This window comes from Neodiprion lecontei, chromosome 4 (genome assembly GCF_021901455.1).
Source record: "Neodiprion lecontei isolate iyNeoLeco1 chromosome 4, iyNeoLeco1.1, whole genome shotgun sequence".
In the NCBI taxonomy this organism is placed as follows: domain Eukaryota; kingdom Metazoa; phylum Arthropoda; class Insecta; order Hymenoptera; family Diprionidae; genus Neodiprion; species Neodiprion lecontei.
Genome location: NC_060263.1, coordinates 20,883,024 through 20,896,746, shown reverse-complemented (window position 1 = coordinate 20,896,746; position 13,723 = coordinate 20,883,024). Strand labels below are relative to the sequence as shown.

Genomic DNA, 13,723 nt, shown 5'->3' with positions numbered 1-13,723 from the left:
CAATTGTTCTGTATTTATCATTCTATGCTACATTTTCGATGTTGGGGTTCCTCTTATCGACCGTCCGTAACGACTTGTCGGTTAATTCTTCGTCGTTGTTTCGAGCTTGCGAGAGCTTTCTTGCCAGCTTGGCTCCACATGCCAGAGCTTTTCTCTTGAATATTCGTAGATTGCGCTGCGTTTCCAAAGCTTTCAGAAATTTTTGTGCAGAAAACTCGCATTTCGAAAAAAAAGAAACATTCGTAGAGCTTTCGACGTTTATTAAATTGTGTCCCGAATGTGCGAGATATTCAATACACATCCTGCTATCTGTATAAAGATGTGAAAATATTATAAAAAAAATTAGAAATATTCAAAATTGAGAAATTGAAAGTATGTAGGTCTATTTTGATGAACGTTGATATTTTGCATTACGTAATAATCTCCGTGACAAACGAAAAATGGCATTTATGTACTTCTTTAAATGATATTTCGTAACGATACGTCGAATACTTTCCACGAACTAACTAAATAGATACTTTCATCATTATTATTATGAAACTGGTGTCAAGAGTTGAAACTTGTTATGCGAAATCTATCATTTGTTTCAGATCCAGCTCCGTGGCGATTCTGCTTTCTACTTTTTTATTCGCTCATTTCTTTATTTCATCTTCTTCTTCTTTTTCTTCTCCCTTTTGCCAATTTTCTTAATTTAACGCAGCTACTCTCGCAGCTACTATTCCCCGTCGCATCGTAAAGCCGTAGTTAGTTATTCGATATGGAACTCGTCCGATACACAAACCCATACACAAACACAGAACGGTTATATAAATAAACCCAGCAGATTTGAAATTCTGTAACCTGCATCACGCGTTGAAGATAAACGCCTTTAATTAATGATCAGCGATGAAAAACCCAAATTTTTTCCCCCCAAAACCTTGACAATTTTGTTACGAAAATTCTGCTTCATTTTTTAATCCACATCTTTTTCACGATCTTCGAAAAGTCGTCAAGCTAGTTATCAAGAATGTGAGAACGAGATTTCAATGAAACAATGTAGATCAAGTATTTTTCGACATTCTTAACGCCGGAAGATCGTTCCTTTTTCATATAATCTTAGACCAAACTCTTCGAATTTTGAAGGCAAAAAAGAATGACCTAAAAATAAAACAGAAGACGAATGTCATTTGACGAATGTCTATTGCCGTTGTATTTAAAAATTTTCCGTTTTCAAAACAAAAAAAAAGAAACAAAAAAAAAACCACAGTGTTACAAAATATTTCCAAAGCGATCGTACCGGATGCATAACATTGAGAAGATGGAAAAGCAAAAGAAAAAAATTCGTAGCAAATTTTTGCTGATATTTCCATGCCGTTGTCCGTCCGTGTGCGTTAGTGTGTGATAGAAGAGCGAAAGACGGAGCGAAGATCCGTTTTCAGTCGGGTTTACTGATATTTTTGGACCCGTTACCAGCATCAGCGGCATCGGCAGCGGCATAATCTCGACTCGTTCTAAAAATTGTCGGCCAATCGTCGTCTGGTCACGTGACCCGGTTTTGCAGAGGCGTCGTCCCGCCGAACCCCCGGCTAAAAGCACCGATTCCCATCACAGTCAGCTGCCGAAACTCCGGTTGACTAGTCACCGTCCCAGTTGTTCGCTTCTCAGGTAAGGATCGAATCTCATTTCAATGGGGGAATGAAAAAAAAAAAAAAAGGAAAAAAAGAAAATTGCAAAACAACCGATCTGATCGACGATCTTTTAATAAAAAACCACGGAGAATTAGTTGTAACGGTAATAACGACAACAAAAATATAAATAAAACGACGATAAAAAAGTATGTATATGTATAATGTCAAAGTGTGAGAAGTGCGCGATTTTCGGATACTTGTTCGGTTCGACTCTTGCGTATTTTCTTTGAAGGTTTAGGAGAAAAAAAAATTTACACATATGCGTATAATTTTTACTTACTTGTATTATAAATGTTATATGCATGTAAGGTGATGATATTTGTGATTTGGCATAACGATGGAAACTAAGGGAAATGAAATCTGTGCGAAAGAAGGAGGAAAAAAAAAAACGTGCAGTGGTGCAATTCGTTTTGCAAGTTATTTCCATGATAGCGAATGATTATTAATAAATTTATTACAGTTATATCAATAGAAAATTCAATAGTCAATTCCAAACTATTTCGTAGCATTTTCTTCTTCTCTTTCGATTGATTTTTTTTTTATTATTCTGATGTTTTCTCTCAAGCAAAGTGGTATCAATATTAAATCGTAGCGAAGAGCAACGAACTTATTCGTTTATCGGGTATAATATAATAATTACATTTCATAAAACTTTTATCTTCTTCGTTCAATCAGTTTTTCATACACGTACTTATGTACACATGTTCTATTTATGTATGTATAGATGATGTTTTACAAAGTCTTCTACATCGATTAAAGTTTTGGGGAAAAATATTTTCATTCATAATATATATTTCATATTTTTTTTTTTTTCTTGTTCATTTTTTCCTCCTACGAATCTCTTATACGTGACATATTTTTCATACTTCGTTGACTTGTGGAAATTCGAAAGTCCATGCATAACCGAGGCGAACGACAAAAAACCGTGAAGATTAATTGTAAAACAAGTGATTAGAAAAACGGGTCGCTGTGCGTGTAAAATCGTCGCCTCGTGAATATCGGCTTTCGGGAAGCTGCTGCTGCTGCGATAAAATGACTCGGAATGGACCGACGCTGCTTAGATTCTAAACTTAGCCGCGAGCGATCGAATCCAACGCGGATTGTGTTATAGCCGGTGGTTAAAAAAAGAATAGAAATTCGCCGGTGGTTTACAGAAAAAAAAAAGAAAAAAAAAAAGAAAAACAACTTCGATTTAGATTGAAAAAATAGATAATCGACTGATGTCAATTACTTCAACGTTGTACGATAGCTTTCCTTGTTCATTCTTCATCTTACGATTTGAAAATTCGAAAAAAGGAAACTGTTTCCAAATCCGGGTTGAATTTTTTTTCTTTTTTTTTTCCGAGTTTATGTTTAAAAAAAAATCATTTTTATATTTTCCAAAAATTGTTCTCAATATTCGAAATCGGACGTAATCGACGTTTGATACCAAAATTTTTTCCCCTCTTTTTGGGAGGGCGTAGTCCTCTCGTCTTGACGTACGCGTTCGACGTCGACGATGCCGCGGGTAGCCAAATTTGGCTCGCGTTGCGGCGTCGCGACGCCCGAAGGTGCAAGAAGAGAGGCAGAAGCAGGGCGTCTATTTCCGAACCACCGACACATTACACCGCGACGATCGGCGCGAGTTACGCTTTTAAAGCACCCCCCATGCCTCTATGTGATATGCATACATGCAGACCTACCGTGTACATTTTATAACGTGTGTACACAACCAGGTATGGCTGGAACGAGGTTTTCATTTTCAGCGTCGACCTTAATTTTATTGCCAGGATAATTGTAACGGAGTCTAGCGATTTAATTTGGTCAATTAATTCGATCAGGATACGCCGATGAAATGTCACAGCGAACATTTTTGACTCGTGCGCTTTTCTTACACTATCGTGTGCAGTCTTGATTTTCGTTTTTTAACGATTTTTTCGAGGCATATTGCGTATCGAATAATTGTCAAGTGTACGAAGCAGGGGCAAAATTTTGTAACAAATCGATCGTCGCTATTTGTTTTGTAGAATTATTCTCACATTGCGAAAAAAAATGCAAATTTTGAAGCAGAAACAAACTCAGTTTTTGAAGCTTGTCGAAAACATTTCAAAATTTCATCTAAGTCGATATTTTCATTTCGAAGTGAACGGGTTAAATAACGGTTTTCTCTTTATATTTTCGTAGTTTCGTACAGCAAAAATTGTTGCTCTGGTAAATGTCGATATTTTTTTTCTATCCTCGAATCTGAAAAATGACATATCTTTGAATACAAGGAAAAAAAAAACAGTCCGACGATTTTGTCATATTAGGTCTCCACGTTTGGTTAGCTGGTTGATAAATCCTTTCTCTGCATTCGCCTGGAGAAAAAGTCGAAGAAAATATGAAACAAAAACGAAAGCAAAACAATTATCCAGGTTCAAATAATCGTGAGGTTCTTTCATTTTTTGCGATTATCAAAAATTTCATCAACTGTACGAAAATTTTTTTTCTTCCCAGACGTAGTTACTACTTCATTTTCATTCTTAAACCCAATTACCGAGGTTTTTCTGCACAGGTGTAATCAGGTTTCGACAAATTTGATCACGACCGGTACAGTCCAGAAATGCGGGAATAAAATACATTGCGTGAAATCCGTTTATTCATTTATTTTTCCTTTCTCGTCGCCAAATTGTGGTTTCATTTTTCAGGTAGACGTTAATTAACACCAACAAATATCATCATGGCTGACGATGAGGTTAGGTAAGTATCGTTGGACAATCCGACCGACAATGTACCAAAATTTTATCTTCACCTCTCATCGATCGATCGAGATCTCTAATTACATGCTCTTTCTGTTACATGTGCGTTACGCATTCCACAATGCGTCTCTGAATGAAACGCCGATCCGCCACTCCGTGATTCTTCATCCGACGTTGGGACGCGAATTTTCATTTTTCCTCGTCGTTTTTTTACTCGATTTTTGCCATTTTTTTCATTACTTGCAATCGACTTCATATCCTTCCGCGCCTTTAATTCGGCTCGAGCAGTATACTTCCGCTATATGAAAGGTAAATGCTTTGTAACCCTGAGTGTGTCGTCCCCCCCCCCCCCCCCAATCAACCCCAATTGACAACGATTTTGTTACTATTAGAAGTTATCGTAGTACTCCCGAAAACATTCACGTATATAATTACATTCGCATTGTTACACATATATGTGGAAAATTGGAACCGAATTTTTTACCCCGCGTCGAAATTTTATAATAGAAAAAGAAAAAAAAAAAAGATGTACGCGTCGCGTGAACCGGAAGAAAATCTATCAAACCGTTGAACATGTTTTGTTCAATTTTCGATAAGGGGTTAAAAATTTGGCTACCATAATTTTTATCCGATTTTCGTTTTGTTTAAAAACTTTTTCTCTCCACCTCTTCACATATATAATGTATTTCTTATTTATTTACATCCATTTCCCTTTTCGTCTTATACGTATAATTTTCTTTCACAATATCGTCTCTACTTTCTATTTTTTCTTCTCCTTCTTTCATTTAGTCTGACTTTTAATCATTTATACTATCAACCATTACGTTTGTTTTTCTACATGAAATTTACTATGTTTATAAATCGTGTTTTATTTTTCCATATTTTCAGCTGAGATTTGCTGTACAACAATTTGACATTGAACGATGTATTGTTATTTTTATTCGCTCTCTTTTTACAAACTTTTCTACGTAACTTTGATCTGAAAAATTAAATACTTTAGTCACTATTTCAATATCAATAAATATCTTCTCAGTCGTTCTGTATTTCAATTATTCTTTTTTTCCGTTTTATTCTTGTTTTTTACGTATCAACGCATACATTTCTTCACCCTCCTTTATACAATTTCTTATTACACCTCTGTTTCTACTATACATTTTTAATTTCAGTATGATTTATCACACGTCCAACGCACCACACTCCGTATATACCTATGTAAACAATGTACATACATTCCACTGCCAACAACTACCATGGTTTCTTTTACCGTTTTATTTTATCTTCACAACGTTTTCTTCTTCTTCTTCTTTCATTTTTTTTTTTCTTCATTTTCGCACTTTTGATTTTTTCACTATCACAATAATCACTCACTCACCTGTTTTTCTTTCACCCCCAATTGTTTTCCTTTAAATAAATTACCTTCTTCCATCCTTCGCATATATGTATATCGTATACAGCTCTCTGAAACTCAACGAATGTGAAATGCCAAAAACCAACCCAAAAAGTTTTGTGAAAAATGTAATTCACCGTAGAGATTGTGTGATTTTGGTAAATAAAAATGACAACAAACCTCAGACGTGTTTACTAAAAATAAAAAAAAAAAAAAAAAACAACAACAACAACAAGAACAACTACAAGAACACAGTGGCGAGTATCGCACGGTAAAACACAAACACATACACGCACACAAGCACACTCACACACGTATATATACTTTACATGTATATATTTATTTATTTCACATATATATATATATATATATATATATATGTGTAAAATAAAAGTATACGTGTATACACTAGGGTGTTTCAAAAAAAATTATATTTTTTCTTCCAAACAGGTTTCTGCTCCTTTTGATTTTTATATCTAGCTAACCATTCGACGTACAGAAAATTCACGAACACATTTTTGTAGAGAATTGAATGCTCTTTAAAAAACGTCTGTTATAATTGTACGATAAATCTACGCTTTCAAAAATTATTTAAGGTCCTTGAATAACATTTAACCTTAAATAACTTTTGAACGAGTGAATTTATCAGAAAATAGTCACAGACCTGTTTTGAAAAGCGTTCAATTCTTTACAAAAATATGTCTGTGAATTTTCGTTACGACGCATTGTTAGCTAGTTATCGAAATCAAACTGAGCAAAAATCATTTTTTCCATGTTATTCTTATGGAAAATAGAAAAGTACCATACGCAACCTCCTAATGTTAATATTAAGAGTTCAAATTTCAACGGGCGTATTTTTACACCTAAATGCAACTTTTCAACTTGTTTGGAGGAAATTTTATTTTAACTGTAACACCCTAATATACACAAACCGCATGCTAAGTGTCGTTTTAGAATCCCGCTTTTAACGTGACTTTCTGCCAATCGATCTTTCGTCGCATGAATGTGTTATTAATTGTAAGCATAATTCTTAGATCTTCTATTACAACGTTTCCGAAATTTCCAAAATTGTTGTTTGAAAGAATAATTATTGTTAAAGATTTTGCTATAGGCTTCGAAATCAGATCTTTAAAATCGTGCGTAATGTAAAAGCAGCAAAGAATGGATACGTAAGAATGATATCAAAATAGCAAGCTTAATCCTGTTTCGTGAAATATTTCGAATTTCACAATTGTCTTCTCTGACAACCAATTTTCTATCATAAAAAGTAGCAGTTTTAAAGGGATGAAAAATAATTGGATGTAACGAAAGAGAGAAAATTTTCTTCCTTTCAAAACTAAACAGAGAATATTGAACGAAGATAAAATCTTTTTGATAAATTTCTTGATGTGCGTACTTAATGTTTGCTGGAAAAAAAAAATATTATCTGCTATCTCTGCAGCATATAATTGCATAATATATCGTTTGATCGCGCGTTTATATAATTATGTATATATGTATATCAAAGCTTTTTTCGCATAGTGAAAAAGTCGAAGAATTCGAAACCAACGTTTAATTCATGTCATTATCAATTTACCTGCAGTGCGTTTCAAGAATAGCGTTTCGAGTTTTTCGATTTATCCACAATCAACGCCCGCCTCGACACACCGACCAATTCTAACGATATTTTTTCTCTCTCTTTTACAGCGGAAGCGCATCGAGGATGTACGTAAGAGACAGGGAGCATCGTTTGAAAAAAAAAAAATCAAATATCAAAGCGAAAAGAGAAATTAAAAACTCGTCGGCTAAAGCTCAAATTTCGAGAAGAAGATCGAGTCTGTCGGGAATATATTTTTTTTTTATCGATTTTTCTTATTTTTGGTTTTTAAAAAATCCGGAATCGCTTGAAATCGAAAATAATAGACGGTTGTTTATTTTGTTTTTTTTTTTTTTTTGCTCAGGTTTCAGAAGCGTGCAAGTAAATTTCGGATTCTCGATTTTGAGATAAAAAAAGAGGAAAAAAAAAAAAAACGTTCGCATCTGTAACGCGAAGTTGTTTTTTTTTTTTCTTCTTCTTCTTTTATTCCCGTGGGGAGTTTTCTGAGAGTAGCTGGTTTTTTTTCACGTTTTCTTTCACGCCCAAAATTAATGCAGGAAAAGAAGAGGAAACAGGCGGAAACCGACAGGAAGAGGGCGGAAGTCCGCGCTCGACTCGAGGAGGCCTCCAAGGCCAAGAAGGCCAAGAAGGGTTTCATGACTCCGGACAGGAAGAAGAAACTCAGGGTAAGCGCGATTTTCGAAACATGAATTGAAAAAACAAATAAAAAAGTTTTTTTCCTCCGGTTTTCAACCCGTCTTCATTATTTATCTTTCTTTTGTTTTTTCTCGAATTCAGCTGCTGCTGCGTAAGAAAGCCGCCGAAGAGCTGAAGAAAGAACAGGAAAGGAAGGCCGCTGAGAGGAGGCGCATCATCGAGGAACGTTGCGGAAAGCCGAAAAACGTCGACGACGCGAACGAAGGTATTTATTCCATTCGTTCGTTCGTTTATTCGTTTATCCATCAATTTGCGGGATAAATTTTCATATCCTACTTTCTTGAATTCTTTTATTTCGTTTTTGTTATTCTTCGGATGTTTTCCCCCTTTTCTCATCACTCTCTCTCTCTCTCTCTCTCTATTTATATTATTTTTTTACGGGCTTTATCATTCACTGAGAAAGTAAATTACGCCTTGGGAAAAATTGCCGATAAAGAGAAAAACCGATGATCGTTCCGAATCGATTGATTCATCTTAATTTATCTTTAAAACAAAGAGAGGGATAAGGAAGGGAAGGAAATTGATGAATTTCAGAATTTCACCCCTTTACTTACTACTATGTATATAAAAATAAGAGACATCAATTATGTCCGTTATATAAGTAAATAACCGAATCGAAATGAAAACCCGAGACGGTTGAATTAGAAATCGTCTCTTTGACCTGACCAATTTTATTTCTAATTTATTTAGATGTTTTTTTTTTCTTATGGGACACGTCTTTGATATGATGATCATTACGATACAGAGGAAATGTGTTGAAAAATATAGTTTTTAATATATTGTCGTGTATAGCTGATATTTTGCTCTGCAGACGACAATGAGCAAAATTTTGTGTGGAAATTATTTCTTTCAGGTTTGTCGATATAATATTCGGTTTGATACGATTAGAAAAAAAAAATGTGTGTTGAATTTTTTTTTTTATTTTTTTTATTTTATTTTACTGAAAAATCAATGTAGCGTAGAATCGGAGTTGTGGGACGTTTACTTAATTTCGGAAGTACCGTTTCGTGCTTCACGTAAAAAATCCGAACCCCCGAATACGATTTCCCTACGAAAAAAGAAATTAATACGAAAACGGAAACTTGTGTTTTATTCATAGCCGTTGATGAATAACACAAAGATTACAGAGTTGAAATAACGGAATACTTTTTTTTTATATATACATATATATCTCCCTCTCCCTTTTTTTCTTTCGCGTCATATGTAAATTGGACAAATATAGATGTATATTTTTTGTCGTCATCTTCATTCCACTTTTTCAATCACCCAAACGAGGTAACAAAAATTGACGCAAAGAAAAATGTGACCTGACTAAATTTTTTTTTTCTCATTCGTACAAAAAGCAGGTTAAACATTACTTATATGACGCACGCTTTACGCTTCACGTTACACAATCTTATTTCGTAAAACACAAAATTAAAGTAACCAAAAATCTGCCGGAAATAAAGGGAACACGAGGAAAAAGTAAGCTTGCGAAAACGTCACCGAAATACACAACTTTATTTTACAACCTGAACAAAAAACGAGTAACGAGAAATTCGAGAAACCCCCCCACCCTCACCACCCCGAAAAAGAGAAAAAAAAAAAAAAAAATTAATCAAAACGAAACGATGATGTACACACACGAATTTCACATCGACAAATGATATACTATTATATGATAATATACACACACAGAAACAGTGAAACGCGTGCTGCGCGAATACCACGATAGGATCAACAAGTTGGAGGATCAGAAATTCGACTTTGAATATATCGTTAAGCGGAAGGACTACGAGGTATTTTTTCAGTTCACTCTCACTCTCACGCTCGCTCGCACTCTCTCTCTCTCTCTCTCTCTTTCTTTCTTTTTCTCTCTTTCTCTTACTTCGTTGTTTTTTTTTTCTTTTTTTTTTCCAATTACTCTCACTCTCGTCGCTAAAAATAAGTATATGAATACGAAGGTGACTTTTTTTTTTTTTATTTTATCTCTGCACCCGGCAACTTTTATTTTATCATATTATATATTTATTATATTTTTAATGTTCTTTCGTATTTTTAATATTAATAATAATAATAAACACAACAACAATAATAATCGTAATAATAATAATAACAAAAAATAAATGTCGCTGTACAATGATAATCGATGCAACGGACAACACATTTTATTTTTATTTGTACTATTTGAGGCTAGAACGAAAAATTTAAAACACACACAAAATGTTGTTGGACAATTACAAACACGCAAAACAAACACACAAACACACACACACACACACGCACATAAACACGAACAATAATTTCAAAATTATGCAACAATCACAACAAAAGAGAAGGAGAAAAAACCAAACAAAACAAAAACATGAAAAGAAAATTTGCTTCGCATTCTTGTCTTAACCATGTTTTCTTTTTTCATTTACAATTATCGTTGGTTAGTTTGATCGTATTTGAAGCTGTGTTTCTATATCTTATTTCAGATGATTTTTGTCCATATTATTATATATAGTATATATACAGTCGGCGTTGTTATTTTTTTATTTTTTATTTTAATGTCATAAAATTTTTATTCACTTACTTTATTTTTATTCAGTTTGTTTCTTGTCGCTATTACTATTGTAGCTGTAAAGTTTGGTTGTTTTCTTTGTATTCTTGTACGAAAAAAAAACTGCTATAATCGTCTTTTCGCACGACGCGTTGTTGCGATGTTACGTGAACGTGCAATCGTTCATAACAATCACTATTGTTTCTTACGTGGCCTCCCTTTCTGTATCTTTCTCTTATCATACATTTTCCACACGCAGAACAGTCGACGTTTAACTTCTGTGCATTTTTTAGTCTTTCTTAATTTTTGGTATATCTTTTTCTGCTCCAGCAATTGCTTAACGATTTGTTATTATTTTTGCTTTTTGCAACAAGTATGAGCAGAGGTTTTTAAACAATTCCGTGAGGATTTTTTTTTCGATGTATAATTTTGATTGACGATCGTTATTGACGAATATCTTTTTTTTTACCCTAGACAAATAATTGTTGGATACGTTACTTGTTTTTTCTTTTTTTTTTTTTCCAAATCAAATTGCTTGCACTCAAAAATATTTTCCCTATACACACAAACCCACATGATCCGCGCTTATAAATTATTCATTCGATCACTCATTCATCCCATCATTCATTTACTCATTGCGCTTTATTCGATGTTAATTCTAATTCCTCGCAGTTTCTATTCTCATCCCTAGCTTTTTATCCCTCAAAATATGACGAAAAAATCGTTCGTTAATCTAGACAGGTATGCAGGACTTCCTGTTGCAAGCTCATAAACTTTCTAGTCGCACTCACCGCAAGTTGTTATAGAGATCGCTGATTAGGGTATTTTGCATAAAAGGAAAAAAAGAGTTAAACGAACAAAAAGACACTTGAATACGGCATTTGCGAATCTGTTACACGAATAGAATTGCGTGTGTAATTTTGTGGCTCTTTCGTCTTGTACGTTTTTATTTTAGTCTAATCATGTCTCTCAAACGAAAATCTCTATGTACGTGAATTTTGACAGACGATCTGAGGGAGTTTCTGATCGACTATCATAAGAAGATCAGCGTCCTTGAAGAGCAGAAATACGATCTTGAATACGAAGTTATCAAGAAGGGTTTCGAGGTTTATATATACATTTATATATATTTATGTGTACCCACACACAGATCAAGTACACGCAAACCCGTATTCGTCGATCCATAAAGACAAAATAACATAAAACAGAGTGAATTCGGCGATAAAGAAGTAAAAAATCCAAAATCGGTTGCATTTTTTAGTCGATGGTATCAAAAAATTACAGAACATACAGATAAAAAATAATTAACATCAAATCAGACGGGCACGAGAGTTAACATTTTTTATCCATTGTCAGAGACATAGAATTTAATTTTTTTCTCGCAGACTTATTATTCTTGGTATTTTATTTTTCAACACTGTAAATTGTTTTTGAATCTCGTAGATATCGATGCTTCCATTTGTTCGATTTTTCAACATTTTCTTTCAAACTTACACACATTGTATAAACACGATCATACATATCTATGTGTGGTATTACTTTTATGTTACATCCATATAACGTATCCGTATTGGTTGTATATTGATTAATCGATTACCTGATATTTACAATTATTATCTGCACGTGTAATGCAAGTGTAAGTGCATTTTGCACCTTCATTTTCCTTCGTTCACGTCGTTTTATTCTCACATATATCCGCAATCGTATATGTTTTTCTTCGTCAACGATGTGAAAAACAATCAGCACGTGACATACGAAGAGAAAGAAAAACCCGAAAACTCTTTTCAGCGTTCCTCCTCACCTTTCGTTTTTACCATCGGTCTCTATAATAACAAGTCATCGGCGGTCTTTCCACCTTGCATCCCCCGCCCCGCCCCTTTCTTCTTTCATGTTACGTTTTTTTATTTTCCATTTTGTCATTTATTCACGTCCGCAAACACGGAAGCTATAATTATACACTCGCACATCATCCATAGTTTTATACCCCTGTACACCCCAGTGAGCTTTGTGCTTTGCTTTATTTATAAATACATACATATACTTATGTATACATGATATAAAATTTTTTATACGTACGTATATGTGTGTACAGACACTCATCGTTACATAATATATACCCCGTATATATATATATATAATATACTTTTAACCTCATGCATACAAACCTTTCGATCTTACATACGACGTTTGCGAATTGAAGAAACGATTCGAAATATCATCACGTTATGGGGATTTTTCTTTTCGTTATTTTATTTCTACAGAGAGTTATGTACACACATTAATTTATTATTCTATCGATCATTCGTTCGTCATATAGTATAAATATAGGTATATTATTTACCTATTATACATGTTACAATATGACATTTCGATGGAACCTAATAAAATTTACTCAACCTTGGAGAGGGTGGTTCTGAAAGAGTCAACTTCGGCGTAACAATTATAATCCAAGTAACTCTACGGATTCCGATGATGAAACAATTATCTTCTATGCTTATGTATATATAATAATTAACTGTTTTATCATCGAGGTCCGTAGAGTTACTTGGATTATAATCGTTACGCCAAAGTTGGGTCTTTTATAATCAACGTCTCTAGAGTTGAGTGAATTTTTATTGGAGGCCATAGATTTTATACGTATGCACCGTGGAAAACAAGTTTAATTTATGAACTAATCGATTAAAAACACAATGGAAATAAATTCGTCGATTGTAGACGGTTAAATAAATTGTTGTTGATTATGAAAAAAAAATTATCAATTACGAGGTGAGATGAGTCTTGACATTGAAAGGAGAAGGAACGAACCAAAGAACAACAAAACCAAGAGCAGAAAAAGAGACACACTGTAATCTTAATGCGATTATCAAATTTTTCTCGCCGGCAATGGTCGTAATGATCCGTGAAACGATTTTCAGCCCTTTCCCATTTAGCCCCCGATTTGTCCCAATTTACGCAACGAATCGACGACGATATGAGTAGAAAAAAACAAAAAAACAGGGACAAAAGGCGAGAGACCAAAAAAAAAAAAAAATTGCGAATTTATTGTTACGTCTTCTGTATTCAATAATACGGGTAACTAACAATTGAATGAATAACTTTTTTTTCTCTCCAATCTATTTATGTAAGGTATGAACA

General features: G+C 34.0%; 1 protein-coding gene across 15 annotated transcripts in view; it reads left to right on the top strand.

The window, feature by feature from the left end:
• Positions 1 to 1,490: 1,490 nt before the first annotated feature.
• The window catches only part of LOC107216845 (troponin I), a 28,995-nt gene continuing 16,762 nt past the window's right edge, over positions 1,491 to 13,723 (top strand). For 3 of the 15 annotated variants that reach the window (XM_015654145.2, XM_046738854.1, XM_015654150.2), the window contains exons 1-6: positions 1,492 to 1,644; positions 4,334 to 4,380; positions 7,458 to 7,475; positions 7,905 to 8,033; positions 8,146 to 8,269; positions 9,742 to 9,842. In XM_015654145.2, the coding sequence (XP_015509631.1) occupies positions 4,366 to 4,380; positions 7,458 to 7,475; positions 7,905 to 8,033; positions 8,146 to 8,269; positions 9,742 to 9,842 (387 nt within the window). In that variant the 5' untranslated portion in view covers positions 1,492 to 1,644; positions 4,334 to 4,365. Of the gene's footprint in view, positions 1,645 to 4,333; positions 4,381 to 7,457; positions 7,476 to 7,904; positions 8,034 to 8,145; positions 8,270 to 9,741; positions 9,843 to 13,723 lie in introns of all 15 variants that reach the window. The other 12 variants (XM_046738852.1, XM_046738853.1, XM_046738858.1 and 9 more) reach the window with 4 other exon arrangements.